At 44.2% G+C, this 11916-nt stretch overlaps 1 protein-coding gene across 12 annotated transcripts in view; it reads left to right on the top strand.

Annotated features, from left to right (window-relative positions):
• MARK3 (microtubule affinity regulating kinase 3) overlaps nt 1–10609 on the top strand; it is a 114680-nt gene extending 104071 nt beyond the window's left edge. For 7 of the 12 annotated variants that reach the window (XM_037984596.2, XM_037984599.2, XM_073011341.1 and 4 more), the window contains 3 exons: nt 5348–5374; nt 7020–7064; nt 9795–10609. In XM_037984596.2, coding sequence (XP_037840524.1) covers nt 5348–5374; nt 7020–7064; nt 9795–10140 — 418 coding nt within the window. In that variant the 3' untranslated portion in view covers nt 10141–10609. The remainder of the gene's footprint in view (nt 1–5347; nt 5375–7019; nt 7065–9794) is intronic. The other 5 variants (XM_037984595.2, XM_073011343.1, XM_037984597.2 and 2 more) reach the window with 3 other exon arrangements.
• Nucleotides 10610–11916: the final 1307 nt, after the last annotated feature.

An 11916-nucleotide genomic window follows, 5' to 3' on the forward strand; every position in this document is an offset into this window, starting at 1 on the left:
CATTCATGACCAGCCAGCAAGAGAGACAGTGAGTTCATTCTGAGAAGAGTCTTTTGACTCCCAGAATAAATCATTCCTTCCTGGTCAGCCATGGTGGTTCACGCTTATAATCCCAGCACTTTGGGAGGCCGAGGCGGGTAGATCTCCTGAGGTCAGGAGTTAGAGACCAGCCTGACCAATATGGTAAAACCCTGTCTCTACTAAAAATACAAAAATTAGCCAGACATGGTGGTGGGCACCTGGAGTCCCAGCTACCCAGGAGGCTGAGACAGGAGAATTGCTTGAATCCGGGAGGCAGAGGTTGCAGTGAGCTGAGATCATACCACTGCACTCCAGCCTGAGTGATAAAGCAAGACTCCGTCTCAAAAAAAAAAAAAAAAAAAAAGAGTTTCTTTGTCTTCTTCATACTCTTTTTCAGTCATTTGAAGACTAGTATTGGGCTAGGCTGGGTGGCTCATGCCTGTAGTCTCAGCACTTTGGGAGGCCAAGGCGGGTGGATCACCTGGGGTCAGGAGTTTGAGACAGCCCTGACCAACATGGCAAAACCCCATCTCTACTAAAAATACAAAAATTAGCCAGGGGTGGTGGCACGCGTGTCTGTAGTCCCAGCTACTCTGGAGGCTGAGGCAGGAGAATCGCTTGAACCTGGGAGGTGGAGGTTGCATTGAGCCAAGATCACACCACTGCCCTCCAGCCTGGGTGACGACAGAGCGAGACTCCGTCTCAAAAAAAAAAAAAAAAAAAAAAAAAAGACTAGCATTGATTGGCTGGGCTGGGCACAGTGGCTTATGCCCATAATCCCAGCATTTTGGGAGGCCGAGGCAGGTGGATCACCTGAGGTTGGGAGTTTGAGACCATCCTAGCCAACATGGAGAAACCCAGTCTCTACTAAAAATACAAAATAAGTATGTATATGGGCATGGTGGCACATGCCTGTAATCCCAGGGAGACTGAGGCAGGAGAATCGCTTGAACCTGGGAGGCAGAGGTTGGGGTGAGCCAAGATCACGCCATAGCACTCCAGCCCGGGCAACAACAGTGAAACTCTGTCTCAAAAAAAAAAAAAAAAAAAAAAGACTAGCATTGATTTTATTACATGTATATAATGGAAAAAAGGAAACAAGATTATCATTGATAAAAATATCAGCTACCTCTTTTTTTTTTTTTTTTTTTCCCCCACAGAGTCTCACTTTATCACCCAGGCTGGAGTGCAGTGGTGTGATCTCAGCTCACTGTAACCTCCGCTTTCCAGGTTCAAGTGATTCTTGTGCCTCAGCCTACCAAGCCGAGTGGCTGGGACTACAGGCACCCACCATCACGCCCGACTAATTTTTGTATTTTTAGAGACCCAGTTTTATCATATTGGCCAGGCTGGTCTTGAACTGCTGACCTCAGTGATCCACCGTGCCCAGTCAAAGCTACCATTATTTGAATGCTTATGTGCGAAGGTAGATGTCTGTATACATAGATACAGTCATATTCATTTTATACATATAAATATGTATGTATATTATATATATGCATATTTTATGTATGAGTATCATACATACACACGTTTATATGTGTGAAATGAGTATATTTATTATACACATGTACCAGTGTGCACACACACACTCTCATTTAATTTAATCTCCATAGTCCACCCCATTTTATAAAAGAAACTGAAGGTGAAGTTCGGAGAGATTAAGGCACATATTTTTAAAAGTATCAGGGCCTGGTGCAGTGGCTCATGCCTGTAATCCGTGCACTTTGGGAGGCCAAGGCCGGTAGATCACTCAAGGTCAGGAGTTCAAGACCAGCCTGGCCAACATGGTGAAACCCCCTTTCTACTAAAAATACAAAAATTAGCCTGATGTTGTGGCGCACATTTATAATTCCAGCTATTTGGGAGGGTGAGGCAAGAGGATGGCTTGAACCCAGGAGGCATAAGTTGCAGAGAGCCAAGATCACACCATTGCACTCCAGCCTGGGCGACAGAGTGACACTCTGTCTCAAAAAAAAAAAAAAAAAAGAAAGTATCAGGCTGAGCCAGGTCTGTCTGACCAGACTCTGCCCTTTTAGCCACTGCACTGTGCTCCCCTTAGAAAAAACAGTTGCAGGCGTGACAGTTGCATTACACTTATTTTGTATATTTGAATTAAAATTGGAGACTCAGGCTTGTTGTTTAAAAAAATTCTAGTGGTCATCTGATTTACAATTTCCAGGCTATTTCCACCCCCAAATTTTTGCTGAAAGATAGTCTTTTATCCTATCTTGTTAAAGTTTATTAACTGAGGTCTGTTGTCTACCTTAGTGCTGTACTTAATCAACTGTTGACAGTTTGTTCTTAAAAACAAAATCCTTGCTAGAGTGGTTGAAAGTTCTTATCCTCCTTTAGCAATAATTGCTAGGATTAAAATTGCATTGCCTGGAAGACTGAGGTGTTTGCACTTAGATGCTGCAAGGGAGACCTGGTGTGGCCAGGTCTGGAGAGGGCTGGAGTCAGGAAGCCTGCACTCTGCTTGGAGAGTACATGACTTTGGAGAGCTATGGGCCCTTTGTAGTCAAGAGCAAAATTCTCTCCCCTTGGGATCAGGCCTGGCCTTGCTCAGAGACTTCGAGTCACCCATACCCTGCAGGCAGAACAGCCAGGCACACACAAGTGCCTCTGCCCTCAGGTTGATCCATGTTGCCATGGGCAGTGTGAAGATCTCCTCCTGCAGCTTCCTCCTTCCTCTTTATACCTCAGGGGATTGTAGGAGGAAAGGTTAAGAAAAGCACTCATATAGTAATTGACCAGTAACCCTGATTTTTCCTAGTGGAAGATTAGGAAATGGCCAGACACCATGGCTCATGCCTATAATCCCAGCACTTTGAGAGGCTGAGCCAGGTGGATCACTTGAGCCCGGGAGTTCAAGACCAGCCTGGGCAACATAATGAGACCCCATCTCTACTTTTTTTTTTTTTGAGATGGAGTCTCGCTCTGTTGCCCAGGCTGGAGTGCAGTGGCAAGATCTCGGCTCACTGCAGTGTCCGCCTCCTGAGTTCAGGTGATTCTCCTGCCTCAGTCTCCCAAGTAGCTGGGACTACAGGTGCATGCCACCACGCCCAGCTAATTTTTGTATTTTTAGTATAGACAGGGTTTCACCATGTTGGCTAGGCTGGTCACAAACTCCTGACCTCGAGTGATCTGCCTGCCTCGGCCTCCCAAAGTGCTGGGATTACAGGCATGAGCCACCACACGTGGCCTTTTATTTTTTTAATAAAAAGAAAAAAAAAATGGGAAATGGGCCAGGCACTGTGCATAGCTCATGCCTGTAATCCTAGCACTTTGGGGAAAAGTGAGGCAGGAGGATCATTTGAGGCCAGGAGTTCAAGACTGACCTGGGCAACATAATGAGATCCCCATCTCTACAAAAACATTTTTTAATTAGCCATGAGTGGTGACACATGCCTGTAGTCCCAGCTACTTGAGAGGCTGAGGCAGGAGGACTGCTGGAGCCCAGGAGTTTGAGGTTACAGTGAGCCATGATCACACCGTTGTACTCCAGCCTGGGTGATTGAGCAAGACCTTGTCTCTAAATAAATAAATAAATATTTTAAAATAAAAGAAAATTAGGAAATAAAAAATATATCTTAAAGACCTTTTAATCGTTTTCTACCAAAATATTTTGGATAATATTGCCTTATATTTAGGCAGTATATATTAAAGATTTTCACATGCATGATTGTATTGTTGATGACCCTACTGTATACCACTGATCTGATTATGAAGTGATTGGCAGTTATTTATAGTAGTTAGACTTTTTTTTTTTTTTTTTGAGACGGAGTCTCACTTTGTCACCCAGGCTGGAGTGCAGTGGCGCGATCTCAGCTCACTGCAACCTCCGCCTCCTGGATTCATGCCATTCTCCTGCCTCAGCCTCCCAAGTAGCTGGAACTACAGGTGCCCGCCACCTCGCCCGGCTAATTTTTTTTATGTGTTTAATAGAGACAGGGTTCCCTGTTAGCCAGGATGGTCTCAATCTCCTGACCTCATGATCCACCCGCCTCAGCCTCCCAAAGTGCTGGGATTACAGGCGTGAGCCATCGCGCCTGGCCAGACTTTTTTTTAATTGGTAAATTAATACCTGAAGCAATGCCAAAGTTATCCCAACCAAGGATTTCATTAATTCAGTCATTCAGCAGATATAGATGAGTGCCTGGTATGTCCAGTTACAGAACTGGGTTTTACAAATAGAAATTAGCAAACTCAACCTATTTTTGCCCAGGGAAGCTGATCGCATTGATCATAAAAACGTCATTCGTAGTTTGAAAAATATTTTGTCAGATTATTTTCAGCACATCCTGCACATCTCCTTAAATTTTTTTAATGACCAGAGCTACCCCTTTTAAATAGAATTCTTCCTGTTTATTACATAAAAGTAAAATTCATACTGTTGTCTTACCACTTAGTTTTTATTCATTTTGAGATCTAAGACTGAAAAGTCTACTTTAGTTTAAATCCCAATCACCTATTTTTTTCTTAAAACGTGATTTATGTCATACCACTGTAACAAATAATGTGTTAATGTTTGTTTCATCTTCCTGAAAGAAGTAATGATTTTTTCTTAGTGGTTAAATATTTTATAATGAAGTTTTTAATGTTTGTGTATAAGAAGGCAAGATTTTTGTTCATAAGGTATTCTGAAGAAAATTGAAAAATGTTTTATTACTAGTATATTGCAAATTACTTGTCACTTCTTTAACATAAGACATAAATTTTATCTTAGAAAGTGTATCTGGCCAGTGCAGTGGCTCATGCCTGTAATCCCAGCACTCTGGGAGGCTGAGGTGGGCGGATCACTTGAGGCCAGGAGTTTGAGACCAGACTGACCAACATGGCAAAACCCCATCTCTACTGAAAATATAGAAATTAACTGGGCGTGGTGGCATGCGCTTGTGATTCCAGCTACTCAGGAGACTGAGGCACAATAATTGCTTGAACTCAGGAGACATAGGTTGCATTGAGCCGAGATTGCACCACTGCACTGTGACAGAGCGAGACTCTTTATCTTTTTAAAAAAAAAAAAAAAAAAAAAAAAGTGTATCCATCTGAAGAGCTTTTAATTACAGCTAATGTCAGTATTTACTGCTAAACCTTTTATTACTTTTTTTTTTTGATGTATTAAAAGATCACATACTCATTTAATTACTTGTAGTAATTTTACTTTTTCAACAAATGTCAGCATTTCTTTGTTGATTGGCCAGAGAAGGAACCCTGCTTTGTTTTTTTCTTTCTCTCTGTAATTGATTAGATACTCTGTTTAATTTATGCGAGTTATTTTTGTTAATTTTTTTTTTTTTTTTTTTTACTTAATTTCTTTTAGAAACATGTCATTCAGGTTTATCAAAAGGTAGGATTTATATATGCACATTTATTTTTCAATCCTCACTCCCAAATGGCTCCTGCAATTAACATTAGGTTTGGCTTTCCGGCCCTGTTTTTTCTTTATAAACTAAACTTTCTGCTGAGAACTAAATACTTAATTCCTTCAAAGGAAACTGAAAAGAAATAGATTAACTCTGTCAGGCATTTTAAAGGGCACCCATGCAACAAAAGGCTGATGCATGCTCTGTGTATTTTCTTTCTTTGGTAGAATTATTTAGCATCCAAATAATTCTGTCTTCATACTAATAACACTTAGCATGCTCCTGTTTGAAGAATGAGATGCTCAGTAATGTTAATGTACAATTAATGATTATCCACAGGCATGCAAAAGGTAAGTGGTAATTGTGTTATTTTTATTTCACTGAGGATTGAATTAGCAAAAGGCTTTAAAGTGACAGGAAAATTAGCTAATACAGAAAACAATCATAAAATTCAAAGCTGCAGCCTCATTTGATTTGGCTTTTTCAGAAATTAAAATGCAAATAGCTGCGTAGCAGAAATGTTTTAATTTTTTCAGAGTTGAAAGCCACTTTCCAGCAACCACTGACGAAAGAGTATCTCATTATTTTTACTTAAAGCACTGCAGAAAGTGGTGTTCTGATTTTATTAATATTTTTTAGGCCAGGCGTGGTGGCTTATGCCTGTACTCCCAGCACTTTGGGAGGCATAGGCAGGCGGATCACTTGAGCCCAGGAGTTCGAGGCCATCCTGGACAATATGGCAGAACCCCGCCTCTACAAATAATACAAAAATTAGCTGGGTGTGGTGGCACACATCTGTGGTCCCAGCTACTCAGGAGGCTGAGGCAGGAGGATCACCTGAGCCTTGGGAGGTCAAGGTTGCAGTGAGCCATGATCATGCCACTGTGCTCCAGCCTAGGGGAGTGAGACCCTGCCTCAAAAAAAATATATATATATTTTTTTGATGGTAATAATCAAGAGACCAAAAATGTTGCTTTCTTAATGCACACATGAGGCAGAAAATCTTTCATGAAGGGCTACGTTGTATACCTGTGCCTCTCAAGTCACCAGAAGGCCAAGCTGCGGGTCAAAACTGTGGGAAAAGCACTTTCTTTCTGTTGGTGGTTCCATTCTATTATTATTTTTTTAATTGAACTTCCCACTTGTCTGATTTTTCCTTGGACAGAACAGGTAATAACTGAATGTAGAATCCAGCTGATAGCCTCATTGGCTTTTAATTGGAAACCCATTATACTATGGGGAGCAGTTAGAAAGTGAGAATAACCCCATTCTGAGGCCGAGCGTTCTCAGGGTGAAGAGCCAGCAGGAGTGCCTGCTGTGCATGTGTGGTGTGCAGTGTGTGCAGCAGTGTGTCCTGTGTGTAGCAGTGTGGCGTGCGATGTGTGTGATGTATGCAGTGTGCAGCATGGAGCTGGCCCCTGTGCACACCCCTGCAGCCTTGTGGAAGAAGGTAGCGCTGGCTCAGTCAAATGAGAGGAAGAGTTTTCATAAGCTCTGCTGGTGACTAAAACGTGTTTTGGCTTTGTTTATTTTATGGTGTTGGTGTTGGTATTGGTGGTCATGTACTGGCATGTAAGATTTCTTTTCTCTTTCCCTCTTCTCCTCTGCTTCTACATTCTGTTCATTGAGACTTCCAACTGAATATGAGAGGAACGGGAGATATGAGGGCTCAAGGTGAGGGAAATGATTTTTACTTAAAATTTTTTCCAGATGTTTACTTCATTTCTGTGGCAGAGGCAACACTATCTTCTGAATGTTCCCTACTGTATTCCTGCTATCTCTACTGTATTCCTGCTGTCTCCGTAGGAGTTAGAGGTTCGCATCAGGTAGAGAGGGTGGCCACGGGGGGGCGCCAGCCTGCCATGAGCACCGCCCGGATCCAGCTTGGCCTCTGCTCTATATTTGTGTTTGTGTTAAAAGCATGGCAGTGCCTTCAGCCTTCCTGCCTGGGCGTTAACAGCCTTTGGAGGTCTGGGTTGGGTAGCAGTGCTCAGAGAAATAAGCCCTCAGTTAATCACTGACTCCTCACATGGTTCTCTTCACAAGGAATAAAAGCAAAGTACTTAATAGAATGTCCATATTTCAAACTAGTTATGTTTTCTTCTAAGAATGGTGATTATATAGTTGAGTGTTTGCTTTTCTTTTTTTTTTTTTTTTTTTTCTGAGGCAGGGTCTCGCCTTGTCACCCAGGCTGTAGTGTAGTGGCACGATCACAGCTTGGGCTCCTGGGCTTATGCAGTCCTCCCACCTCAGCCTCCTGAGTATCTGGAACCACAGGCACTACCACCATGCTGGCTAATTTTTGTATCTTTTTGTAGAGAGGGGGTCTCGCCATGTTGGCCAGGCTGGTCTCAAACTCCTAGGCTCAGGTGAACCTCCCACCTTGACCTTCCAAAGTGCTGGGATGACAGACATGAGCTGCTGCGCCTGGCCTTGCTTTTCCATTTTGTGTAGTTATCATTGCATGGATTTACGGGGCGGGGGGCGGGCAGTCACCAGGTAATCTTAGGACTCTGTGTCTGTAGTTCTAGATCTCTTCCACTTCCGCCCTTTTTTATGCCAGTCACCAGCAGGCTATTTCAGGTCCTCATTCACCATTTGTCTTTTAGGTCTTTTTAAAAGCCCACTTCTGGTCATATGACCTTTCTGAATTAAAACTTTCAGTGACCTCCACTATTTCACCCGGCCACATCCCTGCGAGGCCCTGAGTGGTGTGGTCCAGGCTGCCCGAGCAGCCCAGCTCCGCTGCCCCATCAAGGCGGAGCATTGGGGTGAGTGCCAGGCAGCATTCCCCCTCCAGGCCTGCCCATCCCAGCCAGGAGCAGGCTCTAGATCCTGGTTTGTTTCCCCACCCATAATAGGAAGGTGAGATAATAGGGCCTACATGGACATCAAGTAAGTAGGGGCCTGACCACCACAAGTACTCATTAAGTGCCACCAGCTGTTGTGGGGGTGATGACACTATGCCTCCAGTTCCACTCAGTCTGTGTACTTTATTATGCCACAGACACATCCTGTACTTTCCTACCTCCCCTTTGGCTGTGATCCCCTGTACTCAAAACAAAAATCCTTTTTCCTGTCTTCATTGCATTTTGTTGAAATCCCATGGCTCTTCATAGCTCTCCTCAGATGCAGGCCGACTCCCACCCGTGCCATTTCCTCCTTGTCTCATCCTGCCTGTCACACTCTCCTGTCACACTGCTAGGTGGGCTCCACTGCGGCCCTCTAGGGGATGGCCAGCCTTTCCTGTGCTGCCACTGTTGCCTCACCTTACAGTCTTCCTGGCCCCAGATTAGTTTGAGAGCTTTTGCTTATCTTTGTAACCCATTTAGTATCTAATGTGGCATTTTATACATAGGAAGCTTCTCATCAGTATTGGTGGATGTGAACCAAATTGAACACTAGCAGGTTGGTGACACAGAGCTATGTGCATATGTAAAAACTGTAGCCCCTCACCTCTGATTAGTTGGCCATAGGATGGAGTATACTTGAGGTACATAGACTGTTTTACTCCCAAGAGTGCTAGTCACTCACTGTCTTAATTGAGGCCACCAGATACACACATGAGAATGTAAATAACGGCTTGTGGCAATAATGACTAAATGCCAAAGAATGGCCGGTAAACCATGGTGTTCCCTGGAGACCCAGGCCTGGGCCATACTCATGCTGCGTCTTGGGCATCCAGACCAAGGCTTACATTCTGAATCCGCAGGGCATCCATATGGGTGGTGTCAGTCCTCCACAGAGAAGTGTCCCATTGCATTTTTCCATCTATTCCAGTAGTAAGATTGTGTCATCTAAGATTTTTGCTTTAACTGTATAACTGGACATTTAATTAACAAACCAGAGAAGAGGAAAGACAATGAGGTGGGTAGAGCATCATGTTCAGCCTCAGGGCCGTTCACAGAGAAAGCAATTTTAGACTGCGGGTGTTGAGTCTCCAGTTACCCTGAGTGTCAGTTACAGTGATTTACATCTGAAGGAACTGTCGCAGGAGAGGGACAGCCCAGGGTGGATGGGTGAGGTGGGCAGGAACTGGCTGCCAACTCCCTCCCTGAGCTGGGCCTGCAGAGCCCTGAGTGGTGGAGTGGGGCACGCTGTCCCCTTTGCCTGATTTCCAAGGATTCTGTTTAACCAATTACTTTCTTCATTTTAGTAAGCATAGGTGGCTGGTGAAGATTTTACAGCCGGGTAGATCTTTTTGTGTGTGACTTATGACTTTTAGAGGGTGGGGGAAGAAAATAGACGAAAATAGACTTAGTTACAATTGTGAGTCTGTGCAGGAAAATGTGGAGGTCAGTCGTTAGTTGTGTTGTATTGAAGATGTGAATGAGGAACTAGCTGAAGTGTAAGAGGTTGATTTTCCTGTACCATTAAAAATAAACCTGCCTCTGTGCATTTCAGTCGCAATGTATCTGCTGAGCAAAAGGATGAAAACAAAGAAGCAAAGCCTCGATCCCTACGCTTCACCTGGAGCATGAAAACCACTAGTTCAATGGATCCCGGGGACATGATGCGGGAAATCCGCAAAGTGTTGGATGCCAATAACTGCGACTATGAGCAGAGGGAACGCTTCTTGCTCTTCTGTGTCCACGGTGATGGGCACGCAGAGAACCTCGTGCAGTGGGAAATGGAAGTATGCAAGCTGCCAAGACTGTCTCTGAATGGGGTCCGGTTTAAGCGGATATCGGGGACATCCATAGCCTTCAAAAATATTGCTTCCAAAATTGCCAATGAGCTAAAGCTGTAACCCAGTAATTATGATGTAAATTAAGTAGCAATTAAAGTGTTTTCCTGAACACTGATGGAAATGTATAGAATAATATTTAGGCAATAACGTCTGCATCTTCTAAATCATGATATTAAAGTCTGAGGACGAGAGCACGCCTGGGAGCGAAAGCTGGCCTTTTTTCTACGAATGCACTACATTAAAGATGTGCAACCTATGCGCCCCCTGCCCTACTTCCATTGCCCTGAGAGTCAGCGTGTGGCCCCATCTCCATGTGCCTCCCGCCTGGTGTGAGAGTGGACAGTATGTGTGTGAAGTGGTGTGTATGGAAGCATCTCCCTGCACTGCAGCCAGTCATTACTGGTGCCTCTGCGGGAGATCATGTGGTGCTAAAACATTACACTTGCCAGGGAGGAGAATACTGAGTTACTGCCAAGAATTAACCGTAAGACTAGTTCATAGTTAATACAGGTTTACAGTTCATGCCTGTGGTTTTGTGTTTGTTGTTTTGTGTTTTTTTAGTGCAAAAGGTTTAAATTTATAGTTGTGAACATTGCTTGTGTGTGTTTTTCTAAGTAGATTCACAAGATAATTAAAAATTCACTTTTTCTCAGTAAAATCTTGCATTGTCTCCTAATACTGTATTTAACACACCCTCAAGTTGAGCAAAAGGAATGTGTATGAAGGTTTGGGGTCACGTGGACCTTAGCAGGGATCCCAGTGTTTTGTGATTACGAGCTTATTTTTTCTCCCAAGGCAATAAAGGGAGAAGACGGCCCTCATGGTGACCCAAGAAGGAAGGGAATCCAGAGCAGCTGCAGCTTAACCCTGGGAGTTGTTGCTCAGCCCTGTGGAGAAACACCAGGTCTTGACGGTTCTGGGTTGGTTCTCTGTAAAGTATGTGAATTTCCTTTTGCCTTTCTTATGATTCACTACATGAATCAGACCTACAGCTTTTGTCCAACACCTACATGGTTGTGTAGGGGTAATGAGCTCATCACTCATTGTGTTAATTTATTCTCACAGGGAAGTTGTCACACTGACTGGTGTGCTATTTTGGGTTCTGGGTTTGTTGTTGGTCAGAGTATGGAAGTCTGGAGGCCGGGCACCGTGGCTTACAGATGTGAGCCCAGCACTTTGGGAGGCTGAGGCCGGAGGATCATTGAGTTCAGTAGTTCAGGACCAGCTTGGGCAACATGGCAAGACCCCGTGTCTTCAAAAAATAAAAACATTGGCCAGGCGCAGTGGCTCACGTCTGTAATCCCAGCACTTTGGGGGGCTGAGATGGGCAGATCACGAGGGCAGGAGATCAAGACCATCCTGGCTAGCACGGTGAAGCCCCATCTCTACTAAAAATGCAAAAAATTAGCCGGGCGTGGTGGCGGGCGCCTGTAGTCCCAGCTACTCAGGAGGCTGAGGCAGGAGAATGGCGTGAACCTGGGAGGCGGAGCTTGCAATGAGCCAAGATGACACCACTGCACTCCAGCCTGGGCAACAGAGCGAGACGCCGTCTCAAAATAATAATAATAATATAAATAAATAAATACATCAGCCAAGCGTGGTGGCGCACCTGTGGTCCCAGCTTTTCGAGATGCTGAGGTGGGAGGCTTGAACCCAGGAGGTTGAAGCTGCAGTGAACTGTGATTGTGCACAGCACTCCAGCCTGGGCAACAGAATGAGACCCTGTCTCAAAAAAAAGAAAAAGGAAAGAGAATCTGGACAGTCAGTCAGAAATATTGTTGTCTTATCTCTAGAGTGGGCAAGGCACTGTTCTGATTGTTTGAGATCCTCAGTGAG

Source organism: Chlorocebus sabaeus, chromosome 24, assembly GCF_047675955.1.
Source record: "Chlorocebus sabaeus isolate Y175 chromosome 24, mChlSab1.0.hap1, whole genome shotgun sequence".
Lineage (NCBI taxonomy): Eukaryota > Metazoa > Chordata > Mammalia > Primates > Cercopithecidae > Chlorocebus > Chlorocebus sabaeus.